This window comes from Rhinatrema bivittatum, chromosome 7 (genome assembly GCF_901001135.1).
Source record: "Rhinatrema bivittatum chromosome 7, aRhiBiv1.1, whole genome shotgun sequence".
NCBI lineage: Eukaryota > Metazoa > Chordata > Amphibia > Gymnophiona > Rhinatrematidae > Rhinatrema > Rhinatrema bivittatum.
This window is the reverse complement of record NC_042621.1, coordinates 102585649-102610095: the sequence shown is the minus strand read 5'-3', so window position 1 is coordinate 102610095 and position 24447 is coordinate 102585649. Positions and strand designations below refer to the sequence as shown.

General features: G+C 47.7%; 1 protein-coding gene across 1 annotated transcript in view; it reads left to right on the top strand.

Annotated features, from left to right (window-relative positions):
- ENKD1 (enkurin domain containing 1) overlaps nucleotides 1-14730 on the top strand; it is an 88036-nt gene extending 73306 nt beyond the window's left edge. Inside the window, exons 9-10 of the mRNA XM_029608835.1 lie at nucleotides 11054-11190; nucleotides 11493-14730. Coding sequence (XP_029464695.1) covers nucleotides 11054-11190; nucleotides 11493-11653 — 298 coding nt within the window. The 3' untranslated portion in view covers nucleotides 11654-14730. The remainder of the gene's footprint in view (nucleotides 1-11053; nucleotides 11191-11492) is intronic.
- Nucleotides 14731-24447: the final 9717 nt, after the last annotated feature.

Sequence of the window (24447 nt, the reverse complement as noted above, 5' to 3'; positions counted from 1 at the left end):
CCCGCCAAGCCACGGCACCAGTCAGACTCCGATGTTTCCCGGTCAGCTTCAAAGATATCTGCCTCTTTGTCCTTGGCACTGGACAAGAGCAAGACTGACCACCGGGAAAAACATCGCCGCCGTCATCGGAAGACTCCACCCTCCGATCCGGGTGTGCTGGTGGCCTCGACATCGGCATCGACATCTATTTTGATGGAGCCACCGAGGAAGAAATCCCGCATGGTGGAGCCTTCATCCTCCCTCGTGCCTGGGACACCAAGGTGTTCCCCGCCTTTATTGGTGCTGGGAGCCAAGACTCCACATGTTATTGTGGACCCTCTGGCATAGCCTCTCTAGCCTCCAACTCCGGAACTGGTCTTCCAAACACCAGCATTCCGTGTGGAACTGAACAGGATGGTTCAGGAGGCAGTGGTGCACGCCCTGCAAGGACTTCCAGCTCCGGCACCACCAACACCGCCACAGACTCGAGCACGGTTCTGGAACAGATGCCCCCAATGCTCGCTCCATTACTGGACAGACTAGATCTACTCATCGGTGCACTTCCACCGGCACCAGGGAAAACACTGATACTTCATTGTCCATCGACACAGATTCCTCTATCATTGGAGGAAGAGGGTTCATCGAGGCCCGACCCGATTCCGGGGCCATCAGGAGTCGCTCCACCGAGGCGTTCGCTGGAGTCACCGATCCCAGCGGTGCCTCCGCTGCATTCTGTGCTGCACCGCCCCTTGCAGTGCCTCTATCGATGCCACAGATGCATCCTCCGATTCCATCGCTGCCTCATCCTACTCCGGCTGGAGTAGGTCTTCTGCTACCGTCTGGAGGTCCATCTGACGCGGGTGATCAGCCATATCAGCCTTGGACCGATGACTTCAGATTCTCAAGACTCTGATATTCCATCGGAACCAAGTCCTCCACAAGAAAGAAGACTTATTCCCTCCTGAAGATCTTTCTTTCATTAGTTTTATAAAAGAAATGGCAGAGACCATCCCGTTCAAACTTCAGGCAGAGGAGGACTCCAGGCATCAGATGTTAGAAGTCCTCCAGTTTATTGATCCACCTTAGGAGGTTATGTCCATACCTGTCCATGATGTTCTCCTTGAGCTTCTCCACCGCACCTGGGAGCATCCTGGTACGGTTCCCCCAGTGAACCGAAAGACTGATGCAACTTACTTAGTGCGGTCAGCACCGGAGTTCCAGAAGACCCAGCTCTCTCACCACTCTGTGGTAGTCTAATCTGCCCAGAAAAAGGCCAGAAGACCTAGGCCACATTCCTGCACACCTCCTGGAAAGGATCAGTTCTTTGACTCTTTAGGACGCTGGATCTTCCATGGGTCCATGCTCATTTCCCGTATTGTGGCCTATCAATTTTATATGACACAATATTCCAGGAATATCCTTAAACAGTTGCAGGATTTCTCTGAAACCCTACCAGAACAGTTCCAGGACCAGATGAGTTCCATTCTCAAGAAAGGCCTTGATGCTGGAAGATTTGAGGTGAGAGCGGCTTATGATATATTTGACACGGCCTACAGAGTTTCAGCTGCCGGTATAAGTGCCAGGAGGTGGGCGTGGCTGAAGTCTTCTGACCTACGTCCCAAGGTACAGGAAAGGTTGGCAGACCTCCCCTGGAGATAATTTATTCAGTGATAAAATACAAGAGACCGTTGCACAGCTCAAAGATCACCATGAAACTTTGCGACAACTCTCTTCAGTCCCTCAGATTATTCCTCTGCTTCTAAATAGCCATTCAGAAGAGAGGCAAAGAGGACCACCTTTAAAGCCCATAAGTACTATCCTCCTCCATCCCGGGTGCGACCAACTAGACCTGATCAAAAAGGTCAAGCCCGTCAAACCAGGCCACAAAAAGCACAACCAACTCGGTAGCCTGGTCCAGGTTCTGGTTTTTGACTTACTATAAGAGAGCAATCCTCATCTTCCGCCTCTACCATCTTTGCCAGTAGGCGGCCGCCTTTGCCACTTCAACACGTGGGTATCATCACCACGGATCAGTGGGTCTTGTCGGTGGTGGCTCACGGTTACCATCTGAACTTCCTTTCGATACCGGCAGACTCTCCACCTTGGCCGGGGTGGAGTCTCTCCGACAACTCTCCACCTCTAGAGGAAGAATTAAACTCCCTCCTTCGGTCCAATGCCATAGAAGCAGTTCCCACTCTACAAAGGGGAAAGGGTTTCTACTCCCGGTATTTTCTAATACCAAAAAAATCAGGGGGAGTTCGTCCCATCTTAGATCTTCGGGCACTGAACAAGCATATACGAAAGGAAAAGTTCAGAATGGTAACCTTAGGCTCCCTACTCCCTCTTCTTCAGCAGGGAGATTGGTTTTGCTCTCTGGATCTGCAAGATGCATATACGCACATAACAATCATCCTGTCTCACAGACAATACCTATGCTTCCTGGTCGGATGCCGTTCGGCCTAGCATCAGCACCTCGTGTCTTCACGAAATGCCTGGCAGTAGTAGCCTCGGCACCCATGTCTACCCTTATCTAGACAATTGGTTGCTACGGGTCCCATCAGCGGATGCAGTTTCCCACTCCCTCCAGCTCCTACTGTCATTGGGATTTCTAGTCAATTATCCCAAGTCCAATCTGAACCCGTCCCAGATCCTCTCCTTCATTGGAGCGGACTTTGACACTATCCAGGCAAAAGCCTTTCTGCCAAAAGATCGCGCTCACTCTCTGCAATTCTTGCAAATGCTGTACAGACCCGCAAGGTAACCACGGCTAGTCATTTTCTTACCTTGCTGGATCACATGGCGCCTTCGGTACATGTTACACCAATGGCTCGCTTGGCCATGAGAGTCACACAGTGGATATTAAAGTCTCAATGGTCTCAGGCCCACCATCCAGTGTCCTATCTTCTCCATGTCACCAGACAGCTTCTTCTCTCCCTAGCTTGGTGGGTTCAGGAGTCCAATCTGACCAAAGGCCTGCCTTTTCAAACCCCAGAACCACAGATCGCGCTAACAACCGATGTGTCCACTCTCTGTTGGGGAGCCCATATTGATCACCTGCAGACTCAGGCCATCAAATAAATTTTCTGGAGCTCAGGGCAATCAGATATGCTCTGATAGCCTTCAAGGATTGCCTGTCCAACAAGACAATCCTCATCCAGAAGGACAACCAAGTGGCGATGTGGTGCGTCAATAAACAGGGAGGGACAGGTTCATACATGCTGTGTCAGGAAGTGGCTCAAATCTGGGCCTGGGCTCTCTCACACTCCATGCTACTGAGAGCAACCTACCTGGCTGGCGTGGACAATGTGCTTGCGTACAAACTCAGTCGCACCTTCCATCCCCGTGATTGGTCTCTGAACCCCATTGTGGCGAACAAACTCTTCCAGCAGTGGGGATATCCAGGCATAGATCTCTTTGCGTCAGTTCACTATCACAAAGTGGAGAACTTCTATACACTACATTACAGTTACAGGACACCCTCCAAAGATGCCTTCATCCTCTTGTGGTCAAGGGGTCTCCTGTACGCATACCCTTCACTTCCACTCATCAGCAAGACTCTCGTGAAGTTACGCCAGGACAAGGGCTCCATGATCCTCATAGCCCCTTATTGGTCGCTCCAGGTGTGGTTCCCCATGCTTCGCGACCTCTCAGTCCGTTCACACATTCGTCTCTAATATCTCAGAACGACGGTCAACTGTGTCATCCGAACCTCCACACCCTGTCTCTGACAGCGTGGATGTTGAGAGGCTGATTCTACAATCTCTCAATCTCTCAGACAATGTTTCCCATGTCCTCATAGCTTCACGAAAGCCTTCCACCAGGAAATCTTATTGTTCCAAATGGAAGAGGTTTTCCTTGTGGTGCAGATCAAAGGAATTAGATCCTTTTACCTCCCCTACAATGAAATTCCTAGACTACCTCTTGTCCCTGTCGGAGTCTGGGCTACAAACTTCTTCCATCCGAGTTCATGTCACACCGTAGCCACTTACCACAAAGGCATAGGAGATGCTTCTGTTTCGACGCAACCCCTTGTCACACGCTTCATGAGAGGTCTACTACACCTGAAGCCCCCACTGCGTCCTCCGGCCCCTGCTTGGGACCTCAATGTAGTGTTGGCACAGTTCATGAAACCTCCGTTTGAGCCTCTGCACTCCTGCGAACTGTTACTTGACTTGGAAAGTGCTCTTCCTCCTTGCAATAACGTCAGTTCGCAGAGTCAGTGAGCTGCAGGCGCTGGTGATATACCCACCTTACACCACATTTCTCTATGATCGTGTGGTTCTTCGCACTCATCCAAAATTTTTATCAAAAGGTAGTATCTGCATTTCATCTAAATCAATCCATTATACTACCTACTTTCTTTCCAAGACCCCACTCACATCCAGGTGAGTGATCTCTGCATTCCTTGGACTGCATACATGCCACTAGCCTTTTATTTGGAATCCACTTCAGCACATATGATGTCCACCCAGCTGTTTATCTCATTTGATAAAACCAAACTGGGAATCCCGGTGGGCAAGCAGACCATGTCCGCCTGGCTGGCGGACTGCATTTCTTTCTGCTGCCAACAAGCAGGCCTTCCACTCCAGGGACGCGTGAAAGCGCATTCTATTAGAGCAATGGCAACGTTGGTAGCGCACCTCCGTTCGGTCCCTCTTGCTGACATCTGCAAAGCTGCTACATGGAGTTCCCTGCATACTTTCGCAGTGCATTATTGCCTAGTCAAGGCTGGCAGACAGGATGCCATCTTCGGCCAGTCTGTTCTACGTAATTTATTCGCAGCTTAATAACCCAACTTCTTCCAGCGGCCCGGTAGGGAATTCAGGCTGCCCTTCTATCCAAGACCACCCCTGTTGTTGTGCCTATTGCATGTCATTGGGTGCTCTTGGTACATTACTCTGGTATCCTCAGCTCGCTATTCACCCATATGTGAGGGCTACCATCCTGCTTGTCCTGTGAGAAAGAAGAGTTGCTTACCTGTAACAGGTGTTCTCACAGGACAGCAGGATGTTAGTCCTCACGAAACCCGCCCGCCACTCCGCAGAGTTGAGTTTGCTTACTATTTATTTTATTTTATTTTTCGCTTGTAATTTTTACTACACACGAGACTGAAGGGGGACCCCTGCTGGATGCAGGGTCAGTGGCATGCTGGGCATGCTCAGTGTGTCAATGTTCTAGAAACTTTGACAAAAGTGTTCCGTAATTGAGCTCCATCCTGATGATGTCATCCATATGTGAGGACTAACATCCTGCTGTCCTGTAAGAACACCGGTTACAGGTAAGCAACTCTGCTATTTCAGTATTGAGCTGCTGGAGTTGGCCTCCTGCCAGTCTCTTACTTGAAAGGTGGTGTTCCTAGTCACTATCTCTTTGTCTAGAAGGGTCGGTGACTGCAGTTCTTTCACCACAGAGTAGTGCACACTAAATTTGTCCTAATGGACTGTTTTTCACCAGAATTGAGCAAAGTGTATCGAGGGGAGAGGGCTTTCATTTGGTGGACTGTAAAAGGACCGTGACTTATTGCTTGAGGAAAACTCAACCACATCTTCAGACTTTAACTGATCTGAGATTAGCAGTTGCCAATCGTCAACTGGCAAGTGGATTGTATTGTGCACCGCTGTGCACTGGCTGATCTTCCGATTATAGACTTTTGTGGCTATGACTTGATGAGCCTTGATGTTTTCAGTTGTTGTGCTAAGAGCTACCTTCATTGCAGACATCTGCAAAGCTGCATCTTGGTCATCTACACCTTCACATCCCACTGCTTATTGAACAATCTATCCAGAAGTGATGGTAAACTTGGATAAGCAGTTTTATGCAGCCTGTTCACCCAGTAGTCAACTCTCCATGGAGGAGCCAGGCTGATTTATTCAGTATGTGCTCTACTACACAGCCCTCAACTTGGGACTTCCTATTTGTCATGACTAATTCAGTCATCAAAGAAAGTCAGTTTGCTCCTTAGACAGGAGGATGTATTAGCCATGCTTAATACTCACCTGCCTCCTTCAAAGCTAAGCTCTACTATTGACTGAGGGGCTCACAAGGCAGCATGTGTGCAGGAACTCTCGCGCATGCTCAGCAGTAAAAGCTCTTCTGAGCTACAAGAGATGAATCTGTTCGCCACCCCCATGTCACAGCTAATTCATTTTGCTGTCTGCAGAGAACCCTGTTTAAAGTAATCAAACTTGCTTTTCATTATTAGGATTGGAATTGTAGCCCAAAATTCTAAGAGGCTGGAGGGAGATTTGAAACAATTATTGGAATAAGCTGTTTAGTACTGCTTGGCCAAAACTGCTATCTAGTTGAGAAGCCTCTTCAAGGCAGCAAGGCTTAGTGAAGGTATGAATAGAAGACCAAATAGCTGCTTTGCAGATTTCTTCTACAGATGCAGAATGAAGATGTGCTAAGGTTGCTGCAGTAGTTGTAACCTGATGTGCTTTCACTTTGTCTTCCATTTGTTATCCTGATTTAGGAAATCTAAGTGATGAGAGGCTGCTTTTAGGCCGAGAATCCTTGTTTGACTAAATTAAAGGAAATAAACAACTGGGAAGATTTCTGTAAGATTTAGATGTCTCCAAGTAGAATAATAGAGCTCTTTTACAGTTCTGAATATGAAACGTTTGCTCGACTCTTTTGGAGTGTGGTTTTGGAAAGAAAGTCAGTAGAACAATGGACTGATTTAAATGGAATTGCGAAACAACTCTAAACATTTGGGATGAAACTTCTGTTTTAAAAAAAATTGAATATAAAGAGGATGTACTACTGAGACCTGCAGCTCGTGCACGCTGGGGTAGATTTTCAAAGGGTACGCACGTACCCCCCGAAAACCTACCCCAAACACCCCCTGCACGCGCAGAGCCTATTTTGCATAGGTTCGGCGGCGCGCGTAAGTCCCGGGGCTTGCATGGAAGGGCGTGTCAGGGGCGTGCCGGGAGTGACGCGGTGTTTCGGGGGCGGCATCGTGGGCGTGGTTTCAGCCCGGGGGCGTTACGGGGGCGTGACCGCGGCCTCCGGACCGGAACATGGAGCGCGGCAGCTGGCCCAGCGCGCGCAAAGTTACGACTGCTTCCAGCAGGCGTAACTTTGCCTACAAAGGTAGGGGGGGGCGTTTAGATAGGGCCGGGGGTGGGTTAGGGAAGGGAAGGGAAGGTGTGGGGGGGTGGAAGGAAAGTTCCCTCCGAGGCCGCTCCGATTTCGGTGCGGCCTTGGAGGGAACGGAGGCAGGCTGCGCAGCTCGGCGCGCACAGGCTGCCGATTTTGGGCAGCCTTGCGCACGCCGACCCCGGATTTTAATGGATACGCGCGGCTACGCGCGTATCTATTAAAATCCCACGTACTCTTGTTCGCGCCTGGTGAGCAAACAAAAGTACACGCTCGTGCAAATTTATAAAATCTACCCCTCTATGTGCAGAGACTACTATCAAAAACAATACCTTCTAAGAAAAAAATTCAAAGTCTGCAGTCACCAAGGGCATGAAAGGTGTAGGTAAATCCTTTTATTGGGGGATGAAGATGAATAAGGAACTTCATAAATCTGCTCATTATAGGCTAAGCTACGGGAAGTCCTTTGGAATGCTGCTGATATGCAGCTATGACACTCAAATGAACTCTCACAGAGCTAGTTTTCAAACACAGAATTTGATAGATTGAAAAGATATTGAAGTATTCTGAAGTTGGGCAGAAGAATGGATTCTCCTTTTCTTTTTCACACCAAATGGAAAATCTCTTCTATTTAAAATTGTAGGTCAGGGGTAGGCAACTCTAACCCTGGAGTACTACAAACATCCCTGGTTTTCAGGATAACCACAATGAATATGAATGAGATTTTTTTCACATACTGGAGGCAGTGAATGCAAATATACTTAGTACGTATACTGACTTCTTTGTGGCACTTCTTTGTGGCACTCCAGGACTAACATAAGAAATTGCCATGCTGGGTTAGACCAAGGGTCCATCAAGCCCAGCATCCTGTTTCCAACAGAGGCCAAAACCAGGCCACAAGAACCTGGCAATTACCCAAACTCTAAGAAGATCCCATGCTACTGATGCAATTAATAGCAGTGGCTATTCCCTAAGTAAAATTGATTAATAGCCATTAATGGACTTCTCCTCCAAGAACTTATCCAAACCTTTTGGAACCCAGCTACACTAACTGCACTAACCACATCCTCTAGCAACAAATTCCAGAGCTTTATTGTGCGTTGAGTGAAAAAGAACTTTCTCCAATTAGTCTTAAATGTGCTACTTGCTAACTTCATGGAATGCCCCCTAGTCCTTCTATTATTCGAAAGTGAAAATAACAGAGTCACATCTACTCGTTCAAGACCTCTCATGATCTTAAAGACCTCTATCATATCCCCCCTCAGCTGTCTCTTCTCCAAGCTGAACAGCCCTAACCTCTTCAGCTTTTCCTCATAGGGGAGCTGTTCCATCCCCTTTATCATTTTGGTTGCCCTTCTCTGTACCTTCTCCATTGCAACTATATCTTTTTTGAGATGCGGCGACCAGAATTGTACACAGTATTCAAGGTGTGGTCTCACCATGGAGCGATATAGAGGCATTATGACATTTTCCGTTCTATTATCTATTCGCTTCCTAATAATTCCTAACATTCTATTTGCTTTTTTGACTGCTGCAGCACACTGAGCCGACGATTTTAAAGTATTATCCACTATGACGCCTAGATCTCTTTCTTGGGTGGTAGCACCTAATATGGAACCTAACATCGTGTAACTACAGCATGGGTTATTTTTCCTTATATGCATCACCTTGCACTTATTCACATTAAATTTCATCTGCCATTTGGATGCCCAATTTTCCAGTCTCACAAGGTCCTCCTGCAATTTATCACAATCTGCTTGTGATTTAACTACTCTGAACAATTTTGTATCATCCGCAAATTTGATAACCTCACTCGTCTTATTCCTTTCCAGATCATTTATACATATATTGAAAAGCACCGGTCCAAGTACAGATCCCTGAGGCACTCCACTGTTTACCCTTTTCCACTGAGAAAATTGACCACATACCTGAGTTGTCTACTCCTGTTGTAGGATTTCCTCATGGTAGGTTTTCTTGTTGTCAGATTGACTTCAGGAACATCTGGAGGTAAATGCAAAGCATGAATCAGTTGGCTTTCAACCTCCAAGCAGTAAGAGCCAGAGACTGAAGACTGGGATGGAGACGTGTCCCATTGAACTGTGTTTAATGCGACAACATTTCTAGCTGGATGGGCTAATGAATAGAGAGGCATTGAAGCAAGCAAATCAGATCTGGCAAGGCCAAAAGGGAGCCTTACCCAAGGCACCAGATCCAATGCTGCTGCCATGGAACCTACAAATAACTCCAATGCACAGATCTGCCAACCCAGTCCATCAGGCCAGGTTTAGCTATCTTTATGTTGAACAGAGCTCCAAGATACTCCAGAATCTGAGACAGATGTATATTGCTCTTGGTGAAATGACTATCCAACCCAATTTTATCTCTCCATAGTAAGAAACTTGCTTCACACAGGCTTTGGAACAATCACAGCACAATGTAGAACTTCTTGCCCGCTTGCACATTTCTTAAATTGAAAGCAGTGCAGAAGGCAATTTTATTCCCGTGCGCTACAGTGGCAGCCATTACCACCTATCAGTCACGCAGTTCTGAAAAGGCACAACCGCACTGAAGAAACAAAACTTTCAGAGACTCACATGGGAGCTCTGTCGCTCATCAGCGAGATCTCCAGCCTGCTGCTGCCTCTCTATCTTGGCTGCTGTGTTTTATCTTTTTTTTTCTTAATTTTATCTATACTTCTCACTCACAGAGACAATCTTAAAGGAGAAGACCTGCATAAAATGAAGAAGTGGGGGGAAGGGGAAGGCAGAAAGATGCTAGCCCATACCCCCAACCATGAACTAAACCCCTTGAAGCCCCCTGGCCAAGGTTCTTCTCAACTGAGGGAGGAAGTGAAAGACTTTCACCTCAGGAGCTGCCTCTCTTTTTTTTTTTTTTTTTTTTTTTAAACTCCTGTTTGAGGACTTTGCTCAGCTGAGGGAATGAGAGCTGGTCTTTTACCTTGGGCACGGCTTCTGAATCTTCTTTTCTATTCAGCCTACCAGGCCTCAGTCCACAGCATGGGATGCTTGTTTACCATTTGCTGGAGACAAAGGATATGGACAGACTGAGTTCAGCACGAATGCATATAAAGAGTGAACCTGTTAGTCTCTGTCTCCATCTGCTGGTCAGTGAACATAACCCATTCGTCTGGACTGGTCTGACTGAAGAGGAATTTGTTTAACTTTGTATCATGTAGAGGGTATGTCAAAGATTCATTGAAACATACACTTTGACCAGGCTGCCTAAACTTTTTCACACAGCTGTGTCTCTTGCTCCCTACTCATGATTTTGTAAACCTCTATCATATTCCCACTTAGACTCTTCAGCTTGGAGAAGACAACTTTCTTCATTCAGGATCCATCCCATCCTCTATCAGTTTTCTTGCCCTTCTCTGTACCTTATTCTAGTTCTACTGTATATCTTTTTCAGATGAAGTGATCAGACCTGCATGCATTATTCAAGGAACCCAGCTTTGTGTATAGTTAGGGAAAAATAATTCTATGTGCATCACTTTACAATTGTTCACATTAAATTTCATTTGGCAAAGTTCTTCTGCAGGTCCTTACAGTCTCTGTTCATGTTTTAACTAGTTTGAATAACTTTTTGTTATCCGTAAATGTGATCAGCTCACACCTTGCTCCCTTTTCCAGATCATTAGTGAATAAGTTAAACAACATTGGTTCTATTATAAATCCTAGAGGCACTCTTTTTCCATAATGAAAACTGACCATTTAAGTTCTACTCCATTTTACTATCTTTTAACTAATTACCAGTCTACAATAGGACACTTCTTCCTATTCCATGACTTTTTAATTTCCTCAGGCATCCCTTATGAAGGACTTTATCAAATGCTTTCTGGCAATCCAAACACTCTATATTAATAGGCTAGCTCTTATCCACATGATTATTTATACCTTCAAAGATTCTCTGGGTATGCAGGACCACATTCTATGTTTTTCTCTCTTTCCTGCAGTCTAATAGACCTGAAAGATCGCTGGCGTCAAGAAGCAGAAGATCGCCTGAAAAACATGCCAGATCCATCTATGCCTCCAGGGCACACCATGATGCCAGAGAACGAACGCCAGGAAACTCTCAACACCCTCAAAGACAGTAAGTGCAAGCAGAAGTCTAGTCTTCACAAAAAAAAGATCCCAGAGTATTGCTGGTGATGCCAGTATGCATCTGTCTTTAAATAGCTTACAAACACCCATACACACAAGCTTGACCTGCAGCAGCTCCTGCTATTCCAGTACCAAGACTCATACACATCTTTGCCAAATTACCGTTAGACATGACTTGCAGAACCCAAACCTCCAGTACTGAGGCCTGTACACAGCTCTGCCAAAGCAGCTGTGGGTTTACTTGCAGCAGCATCTTCTGCTACTCATATAAAGGTCTCTGTCTTGTTACAGCACAGACTCGGCTGGTGAAGGAGCTGCTGCTACTGCCAGTCAGAGTTGACACACTGAGTGTTCAGAAGCGACGGATGGAACTGGAGAAGAAGCTGTCTGAAATCGAGGAAGCTGTCAAAATCTTTTCCCGTCCCAAGGTCTTCATAAAGATTGACTCTTGAACTACAAAGAAAACAGCCTGCACATGTCTTATTGTGAAGATCTGAAGGATGCCTGCACGCTGAACGCTGTATGCGAAGAAGTGCCTGTGGCACTGTGCTGTGTTCCCAGTCACAGCTTTGCCAATGCAGTGCCATCATATACAGGACTAAAAGATCTGTGCTAGTGCATGTGCCCAGAAGGAAAGAGAAGGCAGGGTTGGTTAAATGCTTGTTCTGAAAAATCACCTTCATTACCACACGGTTGGCTCATTTCATTAATTTTATCTGTGTGTCTAGATCCAAAATCTGTCTGGATATTTGTCTTTGTATAGTATCTATCTACTATATCTCTTCTGTCTACTTGAGGAGGAGTTAAATACATTACAAGTAAGCGTGCTATTTAGGGAATCACACAGGAGTGAGGGCATGCATTTATAACCTGGAGTGTGGATATTGAAGGTCAAATGCATTTAGCAGTCAGGAACAGCCCAGATGCCTTTCCAGACACTGAAGTTGCAGTGTTTTCTTGTTTCCAAAATGTACAGTTGAAATATTAAAAAAAAAAATCATAATTATACAGATTAAATTCAAATCTTTAAATAATTTCATAAGCCTACCCCTCAAGGGTAGGCAGAAAACATCTTAATGCTATTTTCCCTTAGAAGGAGGAAGTCAGTCTTTTAAGTGGTGTTCTCATGTATCACACAGTTGTGCCTTTTATCTTCAGAAATTTCAGAATCCCATTTTTTTTTCTGCGGCACAAATTATTTGTGCCATTGAAAAAAATGCAACTTTTTGATTTCTGGCAGATGATGATCAGTGGATTTCTCTGATTAAAGCAATGTGCAGAGTTCCACATTTGATGCCAGTTCTTTATACAATGTGTTTGCTATGATTGTGAGAGTGGTGAAGTGCAATTTATTTCCTTTCACTTTTTGGATTTTGTTATGCTTTGTGTGGAAAAGGAGGGACTTTTATGATTTACAAATCGTTTGTGTGACAGGCAAGCCCAAGATTATTGTTGCTTAAAGCAGCAGTAATGGGAAGTACTCTTCTTTCTAGATAATCAATTAATAGTTAAATGTAATCCTTAAGATCTCCCTATTTTATGCTGGTTTTAATTTCATTACTTGCCTTTTCCAAATCAGAGCTCAAGGCGAGTTGAAATTCAGGTACTGTTGGTGTTTAAAGGTTTTAAATCTTCTACTGAATCACTTTTATCATTATGGATCTCAGTAGATGAAGAACTGAAGCAGGAACTTGTGGCAAATTTTTAAAAAGAGGGGTGTATTCAACATTTATCATTTAACTCTATACATGAGGCTGTGAGACAGACTAATATACTTGTATGGACCCTCATATTAAATGCACTCAGCTCATCTGTGCCAACAGTGCAAAAGTATAATCATCAGGCCACAATGTTCATTTCTCTATTTCTTATTTAGTTCTTTAAAAAATGCAATATAAAAACAGTCTGTTTCTCAAGGCTTAAAGTGATATTTTGATCTATAATAAGATATACATCTTTTATTTGAAAAAAGTATACCTTTGAGAATTAAAATACATTAGGACAAAATCTAAAAGATATTGGAGAAGAAGACTGAACTAGGAAGCAATAGGTTGTAGAAATAGCCAGTTGGTATTTTCTACAATTTAATTAATTCCTCTGTTTTAATTATAGCTTTAGTACAGTATACAATTCTTAAAAAAGAAAATTAGAGTGGCCCTGAGCCTTCTAGCAGCAAATCAGATGCCCCAAATACAATAAGTAAATCAATCATCTGTTAGATGTTTTTATTTATATACAGGTGAAAATTATGTAGTTTGGTGTTTAAATTTACATAATATAAATGCATGTTACATCATGGTTGCCCCTGTAGGTAAGCTTTATTTTTTTAGTGACAATTTAGAGGTGGAATTTCTATTATTCAAGATTAGCAGAGCTGTAGGTTAATTATGGAAATGCTTCAGCTCAGTGAAAATGGACTCTAGGGCCTTTGTACTAAAATTCACAAACGTTTTAGTGTGCACATTGGTAAAAATGTAACATGTATGCTAAAATTCCACTTAAGTGGTGATGCACAAAATTTTTGTATGTACATGCGAAAAATAGTCTGCATAGCACATGAATGCTATTAATATGCAGGCTAACCAATAAAACTGGAGCTTCCATGCATTAATAGCACCCGAGTGCTAAATAGCTTATCCATGCTAAACTGAGCATATGCAGTCCTTTTTTCCTTGTGGTTGTTGCTGCAAATCTATAAAAGAGTAACCTTGGCAGATGGAGCCTGGTGATCAGTGTTGAGGACAGAAACTGATGAGCATCTGGACTCTGAGAGAGGAGACAAAAAGAAGCAACGAGACTTCCAGGAGAGGAAAAAAAACAAACCAAAAGCACATTCCTTAGTGGTCTGCCAAGGAGGAGAATGCTGGCACTAGAAGGTGCCTCGGCTAGCCCTGGCACATATATCCTAGGGGGAAATGTTCCAACCCCATGTCAGAAGGACACTGATATCTGAGCATCAATGACTTACTGACAGCTATTCATGCTGACGTGAGAAAACACCAGCAGCAATGGACATCATCAGAGCAAGTTCAGGCAACTGCCAATACCACCATATGCCCCATTCCCCAAAGCTGTTCCCCCCCCACCCAGTGTCCACGCCATCCATATGCACCATGAGTGGCCATCTCGGAGGACCACAAACCAGAGGTGGAAAGGCTGGAGCAGACTGTCCAGCCATGAGTGGGAAAATGTTGCCTTGTGAACATCCTTCTGAGTTCCACCGCACTATCTTTTTAGGAGGGACTTGCAGCTCAGTTGCTGCAGCCTTGTGTCCCCTGCAATAACTGTCTTTCAGATTGTTCGTATCATTTGAGACCATGCAGGACCTAGAAAACACACAATGCAATATATCAGCATATTCATGGCATTTAATTGGAATTAGTGGGATGGGCCATTATTTGCAAAAGTTTCAACTTTGTGATCTATACAGGCTGTAGTGCAGAACAATGTTTGAAGAACAGTTGTCATTGTGAGCCTTTGTCTTGAAAATAAATTTTGTTTCAATAAATGTGCAATTATTTTGAACATGCTCGAGTGAGTGTTGTGTCTCTCCTTCATCTTTTCCCTGTCTTCTATTTCCCATCTCCCACATCATCTCCAATTCTAATAGCACCAGGTCCTCCATCAGTAGCCCCCATTTAAACAGCATGCTAACACCAGCCATGGCCTTCCCTCACCTTAAAAACAGCAGGGTAGGCGATCCAGTGATACCGTAGGGAAGCAACAAACAGGAGGATGCCAAAGAGCGTCTTTTTCAAACTGGGGAAACTGGTACTGGTGTTGACGTGTGTTTATTAATATCCCCCCACTTACACAGTAGAGGTGGCATTTGCATGCACGTGTCCATATAACGTGTGCACATGTATGCAAGTACAACCTATTTTATATCATGCGGGCATATACGCATGTATAATATAACCGCATCCTTTGGCTCAAGTTGGTAAATGTGTGTACATGTGCACCCACGCACCGGTATCAAAGTTACCATCCCTGTTTGTACCTGTGGCAAAGGAGGGTAAAATGACTTGCCCAAGATCACAAGCAGCAGCAGTGGTATTTGAACCACTAAGGCCGCTACTCCACTCCAATTAAGAAGTAGATGTAATTATTTATTTTTTTATTTAACATTTTTATACCCTGCCAATCTCAGTAAATAACCATCCTACGTGGATGCCACAGAAACATTAACAGCATCATCATAAATAAACAAACAAAATACAAAAAATGTGTTAAAAGCCAGAGTAAACAAATTAGTTTTCAGACCCTTTTGAAAGCTTCAGATCTATGGTGGCAGGAAGATCTACTGGCAAGTTACGTCAGAGGGTAGGGCCAATCACAAAGAAAGTCCACCTTCTGGTGGACCACATCTCTTTTGCTGACAGTACTACAAGCTGATTTTGCTCTTGTGACTGAAGGGAGCACCCAGGAGTATAAAAACAAAGAATGCCCTGTAAATACTTGCATAGCAAGGAGAGGAGTGTGAAGCCAATTAGTGATGCTGCTCCATATGACCCAGATTAGCCTTTGTTGGAAATAGGATACTAGGTTTAATGAACCCTTGGTCTGAGCCAGTATGACAATTCTTATGTTCTTGGATATAACCCTCTAGATGCATAGGGGCAGATTTTAAAAGCCCTATGCGCACCAAGCCTGTTTTGCATAGGCCCGGCAACGCACGCAAGCCCCGGGACACACGATTGTCCTGGGGCTTTGTGAAAGGGGCGGGGTGGGGGCAGGAGCGAGGCCTCCGGCACAGCGGCCATGCCAGGGGATCACGTGCCGGCACTTGGCTGGCATGCAACCTACATCTGCCCAGAGGCAGGTGCAACTTCCAAAATAAAGTTTTGGGGGGGGGGGGGGGAAGGTGGGGCATGGAAGGAAAGTTCCCTCCGAGGCCGCTCAGATTTTAGCCTCGGAGGGAACAGGGAAAGCCATTGGAGCTCCCTTAGGGCTCGGCGCGCGCAAGGTGCACAAGTGTGCACCCTCTTGTGCGCGCCGACCCTGAATTTTATAACATGCGCGTGGCTGTGCGCACATGTTATAAAATCGGGCGTAGATTTGTGCACGCCGGGTTGCACGCACAAATCTACGCCTGCGCGTAGGTACTAAAATCTGGCCCATAGGATTTTCTACTTAAGTTCTCAAAAGGTGTTTCTATCCCCACCCTTTTATGTTTTCTTTCCTACTCTATACTCCAAATGTTGTCTCACTTGGAAGTAAGCAAATAGTTTTGCATCCCTAAGGGAAAAGTATCAGCTACAAACCTGAAACCCAAGGATCCCTTCCTGGTTACTAATCGGGCCTAGTCTTGACATCCTCTAGTTCTTCCATCTTTTAAAAACTTCTGTCCCACTCCTGGTGGGAAGAGCTCATATCTTATAAGAGACACCGGGGAATATTTTACTTTTCATGTCAGCTTTAACTGAAATATTTCCCAAAGCTGGATATTCTGCTTTGTATATTGTTACGGTCCCGGGCCGTGCCCCGGGACCTGCACCTGCCACGCGGCCGGTCCAGTCGCAGGAACGCCTCCCTTTCGGCCTCCCAGGCCAGAGACGCTGCCCTCCACGGCGTTCTCCCTGCGAGGGAGACGCCAGTGCTGATCCGCGGCTGGACCCGCCCCATAGGTGCGCGCGCGCGCCTGGGCTTCAGATTTAAAGGGGCCAGCGCGGGAAACCCGGGAACAGCCTCCTGATGACGTCAGACGCTGCCAGGCCATTTAAACCTGGCAGCTGCAGCTATACCTCACCTTGCAACGAGGTTCTCTCAGTTCGCTGAGTTTCTAGTTGCTGCTTTAGATCCTGGATCGTCTCTTGTGTCTTCTGGCTCCTGACCCGGCTTCGTCTCCTGACTCCTCTTCAGCTTCCGCCCCTGGTTTTGGTTTGGATCCCTGACTTCTGGCTTCTGACCCGGCTTCGTTCCTGGACTCCGACTTCGGCCTTTTCCTCCACCTCAGGTATCCGGTACTTGCTGACCCAGAGGATTCTCCTAAGTCCCAGCGGCTCGGGCTCCTCCCGAGAGAGCCGCGGGCTTCCGAGGGTGAAGACTCTTCCGGCCTCCTGGGTCCAGCCATCCTCACCATCCACTTCGGCCACTGCCCGGATCCTTGGTCGCATAGGGTCCCGCATAAGTCCAAGAGGCCCGGGTCCCTACAGGCTCCTCCTGGGGGGACCTCAGGCTTCCAGTGGTGAAACCTCCTCCAGACTCTCTTCAGTGCCGCCTCCTGGCTGTGACGCTCCTGTGGGTCCCCACAGTATAACATCCACCGTCTCAGCCGGCCCAAGGGTCCACGACCTTAACAGTTTGCAAGGCCATGGACCCAGTGGATCTTGCAAGCTTGAAAGCCATCCCGGGTATTGCCCAGAGGCTGCAACAGCAACAAACTTGCCTCGACTCCCTGATGGCGATAGTGCAGAGATTAGCCGACTGTGTTGGCAGAACCACTGCTTCCAGTTCCTCGGTACCGGGAGCTGGGACCAGTTCCGGATCTATAGTACCCATACAGATGCCAGTACCCTCACGGTTTTCGGGAGACGCGAAGCTTTGCCGAGGGTTCCTGAACCAGTGCTATATTCGATTTAACCTCCTCCTGCTTCAGTTTCTGACGGACCGGGTCAAGACAAGCTTTATTATCTCCCTGCTGGACAGGAGACCCCTGGCGTGGGCCTCCAACCTCTGGGAGCACCAGGACTCCTGCCTGGACAACCTGGTACAGTTCGTCACTGCCTTTCAGCGGGTCTCCGATGAGTCCTCCTGCAGACCTACTGCTGCATCAGAACTGCTCCAGCTGCATTACGGTAACCGGCCTTTGACAGACTCTGCCTTTGGACAATCTGTCTTGAAATGGAGAAATTACTTACCTGATAATTTCGTTTTCCTTTATGTAGACAGATGGACTCAGAACCAATGGGTATAGTGTACTCCTGTTAGTAGCTGGAGACGGATCAGATTTCAATCTGACGTCAGCCCTAGTACATATACCCCTACAGGAAGTGCAGCTCTTCAGTATTCTCCTCAAAAAGCATTGTGGATATATGTAAGACTGAATAATTTGAATAACTTGATTACTTTATAACTTGGATAACTTGATTAACTTTATAACTTAGTTAACTTGATTCATTTGAACTGGTTGAATTAGCTATAGCTGGAGACCGCCAGTGCCCTCAACCGAGAAATGTCGACCCCCAGTAGGATGGGTGTCCTAGATGAAGGAAAGCATGGCTTACCCTTGAATCACTCGCTCCTGGGGATGTCCCCCGAGAATTCCATGAGTAACAGCAGCCGTGGGTGGGATGCTGAGTCTATCTGTCTACACTAAGGAAAACGAAATTATCAGGTAAGTAATTTCTCCATTTCCTAGCATGTAGCAGATGGACTCAGGACCAATGGGATGTATAAAAGCTACTCCCGAACCAGATGGGAGGCTGCCCATGACCCACTTAGTACTGCCCTTGCAAATGCTGTGTCCTCCTGAGCCTGAACATCCAGGTGGTAAAACCTGGAGGTGGTGTGGATGGAGGACCATGTCGCCGCCCTGCAGATCTCGGCGGGTGACAACATCTTGGTTTCCGCCCAGGACACTGCCTGGGCTCTAGCAGAATGGGCCTTGACTTGTAAAGGCAGTGGCTTGCCTGCTTCTACGTAGGCCACCTTGATGACTTCTTTGATCCAGCAGGCTATGGTTGCTCGCAAGGCCCCTTCCCCCTGCATCTTCCCGCTGTGAAAGACGAATAGATGGTCCGTCTTTCGTACGGATTCCGACCTTTCCAGGTATCGGACTAGGAGTCTGCTGACGTTGAGATGGCGTAGACTTCGAGCCTCTTTCGAATTCATATGCTCATCTGGCGATGGTGGCGAGATGGAAGTGAGACACCACTTTGGGGAGGAACGACGGAACTGTGCGTAACCGGATGGTTCCCGGGGTGAGTCTGAGGAACGGCTCTCGGCAGGACAGTGCTTGTAGCTTGGATATACAAAGGACTGAACAGACTGCCAGCAGGAAGGCTGTCTTCAATGTTAATAGTCGGAGGAACAGGCCGCGGAGAGGTCTGAAGAAGGTTCCTGCTAGGAAATCTAGGACTAGGTTGAGGTTCCAAAGAGGCACCAGCCACTTTAGGGGTGGTCGGATATGCTTGACTCCTTTCAGGAAGTGGGAGACATCCGGGTGAGAGGCTATGCTGCCACTCTCGTTCTTGGTTCCGTAGCATGACAACGCAGCCACCTGTACCTTGATGGAGTTGAGGGACAATCCCTTCTGTAGGCTGTTCTGCAGAAATTCCAAAATTGCAGGTTTTTTGACTGAGGGTGAAATGATGTCATGGTCCTCGTACCAGGCTTCGAATACTCTCCAAATCCTTATGTATGTTAGGGATGTGGAGAACTTGCGTGCTCGGAGTAGGGTGTCAATTACTGCCCCCGAGTATCCGCTCCTCCTTAGGCGAGCCCTCTCAATGGCCAGACCGTAAGAGAGAATCGAGCTGGATCCTCGTGGCGGATCGGTCCCTGTTGCAGCAGGTCTCTCTGTGGAGGTAGCGGCAGGGGGTTCCCTGTCAGCAGTCTTCGCATGTCTGCATACCACGGTCTTCTTGGCCAGTTTGGGGCCACTAAAAGTACTGGTCCCCTGTGGTGTTCTATCTTGTGGATGATCACGCCCAATTGAGGCCACGGCGGGAAGGCGTATAACAGAGTCTCCTGTGGCCAGGCCTGTACCAGGGTATAGATTCCCTGGGACTGGGATTCCCGCCTGCAGCTGAAGAAACTGAGTACTTGGGCGTTGGACCGGATTGCCAGAAGGTCCATGGTTGGTGTTTCCCAATGGTTTACTATCAATTGGAATGCTGTGGTCGACAGCTTCCATTCTCTTGGATCTAGACTTTCTCTGCTGAGGTAGTCCGCCGCGACGTTGTCTTTCCCGGCAATGTGGACGGCCGAGATCTCTTGAAGATTCGCTTCCGCCCATGACATTAGGAGGACTATTTCCAGAGACACCTGTTGGCTTCTGGTTCCTCCCTGATGGTTGATGTAGGCCACTGCTGTGGCGTTGTCCGACATTACTCTGACCGCTTTGTCTCGGAGTCTGTGACCGAACCTTAGCCAGGCTAGTCTGACTGCCTGGGCTTCTAGGCGATTGATGTTCCATCCCGACTCTGATTCGTTCCATTGCCCTTGGGCGGTTAGCTCCTGGCAGTGTGCTCCCCACCCTCGTAGGCTGGCATCCGTGGTGAGTAGGATCCAGGTTGGTGAGGATAGTCTCGTTCCTTGGCTCAGATGGGCTTCTTCTAGCCACCATCGTAGTTGGGCTCGAACTCTGTCCGGGAGCTGAAGCCGTACAGTGGGACAGTGGATTCCATCGTGATAATAGTGAGCGTTTTAGGGGTCTCAAGTGAGCTCGTGCCCATGGGACTTCTTCCAGTGTGGATGCCATGAGGATGAAAACTTGTAGGTAATTCCATGCTGTATGGCGAAGTTCACTCAACAAGGTTCGGAACTGGGTTATCAGTTTTGATCTCCTTGTAGGTGTTAGGATGACCTTGTCTTGTTTGGTGTTGAACCGGACTCCCAAGTATTCTAGAGATTGGGAGGGCTGCAGGCAGCTCTTGTTTGTGTTGACCACTCACCCGAAGCTCTCCAGTAGAGTTTTGACTCTGTTGGTTGCCTGGTGGCTTTCCTCTGGGGATTTCGCTCTGATCAGCCAATCGTCTAGATAAGGGTGCACGCGGATTCCTTCCTTCCTCAGTGTTGCTGCCATCACCACTATGATCTTTGTGAACGTCCGGGGTGCAGTGGCTAATCCGAAAGGTAGTGCCCGGAACTGGTAGTGACAGTCCAGGATCGAGCAGCGTAGAAAACGCTGATGCTCTTGATGGATCGGAATGTGTAGGTAGGCTTCCGACAGATCCAGGGAGGTAAGAAACTCTCCTGGTTATATCACCCTTATTACTGAGCATAGGGTTTCCATGTGGATGCGAGAAATCTTCAGGTGACGGTTGACCGCCTTGAGGTCCAGGATAGGTCTGAACATTCCTTCTTTCTTGGGGATGATAAAATAGATGGAATAATGACCAGTATTTATTTGTTGTGGACGCACCGGTATTATAGCTTCTAAGGCTAATAATCTGGTCAGTGTAGCTTCCACTGCCATTCTTTTTGAAGGGTCATGGCAGAGAGATTCCACAAACTTGTCCGGAGGGAGGTGGTGGAAATCCAGGTAATATCCCTCTCGAATGATGGATAGGACCCACTTGTCCGAAGTTATCTCGACCCATCTTTGGTAGAATAGGGCAAGTCTGCCCCCTATGGCTTCTTCCTTTGGATGGGTTGGCTGATTTTCATTGTGTGGTGCGGCTGGGGCCTGGGCCCGAGTCCGAGCTGGCTCCCCTTTTATTGTGCTTGTTCCGAAAGGACTGGCTCTGGCCTGCGGGGAGGGCCGCTTGGTATGAGCTTCTATATGGGTTGAAGCACTCTGATCCTCTGCCCCTGGAGGTCCGGGGAAAGGATCGCTGGTTTCTCTTATTCCTGTCCTCCGGTAGCCGCGGTAGTGGGGACTCGTCCCATTTGTTGACTACCTTCTCTAGTTCGCTTCCGAACAGGAGTGTTCCCTTGAAAGGCATCCTTGTGAGTCTCATTTTGGAGGATGCGTCGGCTAACCAGTTTCTGAGCCAGATTTGTCTTCTGGCTGCCACGGCGGATGAGACTCCTCTAGCTGCTGTGAGTACCAGATCTGAAGCGGTGTCTGCGAGGAATGATACAGCTGGTTCCAGGGCCTCCCCAGGAGTGTTGTTCCTGGTCTGTGCAAAGCAGGCGCGTGTCACCACGGCACAGCAGGCCGCAATCTGTAAAGACATAGAGGAGACGTCAAAGGACTGTTTGAGGATAGATTCCAGACGTCTGTCTTGAGCATCCTCGAGTGCTGCTCCTCCCTCCACCGGGATAGTAGTGCGCTTCAAGACCGCGCAGACCATGGCATCCACTTTCAGACATGCCAGGAGATCTTTGGTGGCTGGGTCCAGAGGGTACATGGCTGCCAGAGCCCGGCCCCCTTTGAATGTAGTTTCTGGGGCATCCCATTCCAGGTCAATTAGTTGCTGGACGGCTTGTAATAATGGGAAATGGCAGGAGGTCTTGCGGAGTCCCTCTAATAGAGAGGGTTTGTCTTAGGTTCCCCCGAGGCACTTGTGCTCGGAATGGCAAGCTCTTTTAAGCTGTGTGTGACCAGGTCTGGAAGCTCGTCCTTGGTGAAGAAGCATCTCATGGTTCGATGGGGTTCTGTTCCCGGAGGGAGTTCCCCTTCTTCCAGGGGCTCTGACTCCTCATCTGAGATGTCTGTGTCCCTGAAGGTGGGGCTGCTGGGTGGTGGGATCACTTCCCTGGCATAGAGGGTCCCGGCATGTTGAGGTCCTCTGGAGCCTGTGGCCACATTATGGGAGGCCCCGGTTGCATGTGGATGAAGGTATGCAGACCTTTGAAGAATTCCACCCAGGAGATAGAAGCTAGGTCTAGACTAGGGGGCACCATGTCCCTGGGGAGCCCTGTTTGAGGGGGGGTCCCGCTGTGTAATGCTAGGTCCGGCATACTGCTTAAGAGACTGGGGTCCGGTACCGGCAGGGAAGGGGCATGAGTTGGGTCCCCTAGGGCCTTTTCACACTGTAGACACAGGGCGTGGCCTCCTCATGCTGTGCAGCTCTAATGTGGCATGCTGGGCAAAGGCCCTGAGCTTTGAGTTTATTTTCAGGTGGTGCCATGGCTTGTGCACATACAAAACAGTTATGCGCTCCGGTGTGCATTGAAGTTGCGTACGTGGGTTTGTTGCGCGCGTACAGGGAGATGTGCACGCTGTTGTGCACACAGGTCGAAATTATGCGCCCAGCACAGTAAGCGCGTGGCTATGAGCTTTGCTTGTGCACCCGGTACTTGTGCACGCGATGTTAAGCGCACGGCTCGTCTCTGTGCACACGGATCGATACGGCAGACAGGGCGGTGAACAGAGCCAAAATGGTGATGGTGACCATGCGGACAATATGGTGACCACCTCGGAGGGTCCCCACGTGGGAGGACCCTCGTTTCTGACCGGGGTCTAGCCCTGCTAGGGCCGATCAACCCGGTGGCACTGATCCCGGCTGGCGACCTGTGCGTCTCCTTGAGCTTCGGAGACCGGAGACTTTTAAATAGATTTCTAACTTACCTTGTCTCGGTGCTTCCCGGTTTCATTCCGGGTGGTCTCCGGCTGCAGGGGGAGAGGGAAAATACCTTCACTGCCGTGCTTGAGGTTGCACCCGCTTCCTCTCAGCCTCACCCGATGTCGGGGGCTAGGTCCCCGCTGAGGGTTGGCCGCCAGACTGAGGCCTACCTCCGAGGACTCGCGGAAATCACATTGGGAAATCTCAACTGGGGAGGGACACAACGGGTGTCACTGCAGGAGAGTGGGGCTCGTCTGTAGAGGTAAGATTTCTTCTTAATTTGGTTTTCTTTGGTAAAATTACTCTAACGCTGTGCTAGCATGCATAGAGTCCCTAACTGCTATGGAGACGGAAAATACTGAAGAGCTGCACTTCCTGCAGGGGTATATGTACTAGGGCTGACGTCAGATTAAAATCTGATCCGTCTCCAACTGCTATCTGGAGTACACTATACCCATTGGTCCTGAGTCCATCTGCTACACGCTAGGAAAAACCTATTTCCAGTATAATACCCAACTTCTTCCACAACCGCCTGCTGTGATTTCAGGCTGCCTCATCATAGTCAATGGCATCCCAGTTGTTGTGCCTGTTGCAGTAGTTGCATGCCATTGACCTGATAACACATGAGTCAGCCTGTAGCTTGCTAATCACCCATATGTGAGGACTACCATCCTTCTTGTCCTGGGAGAAAGCAGAGTTGCTTACCTGTAACAGGTGTTCTTCCAAGACAGCAGGATGTTAGTCCTCAAGAAACCCACCAGCCACCCTGCGGAGTTGGGTCCGAACTGTATATTATTTTATTTTTTCACTCGCACTTATTGCTAAAAACGAGACTGAAGGGAGACCCCGTGGCTGCAGGGATCATGACATGCTGGGCATGCTCAGTGGGCTCAGAGTGCCAGTCAAAAGTTTCTAGACACTTTGACAGAAAGTTTTCCGTGATAGGGCTCCATCCAGTGACGTCACCCATATGTGAGGACTACATCCTGCTGTCCTGGGATAACACCTATTACAAGGTAAGCAACTCTGCTTTCTGGTTGGCAGCAACGAAGTTCATGCAAATACTTGTA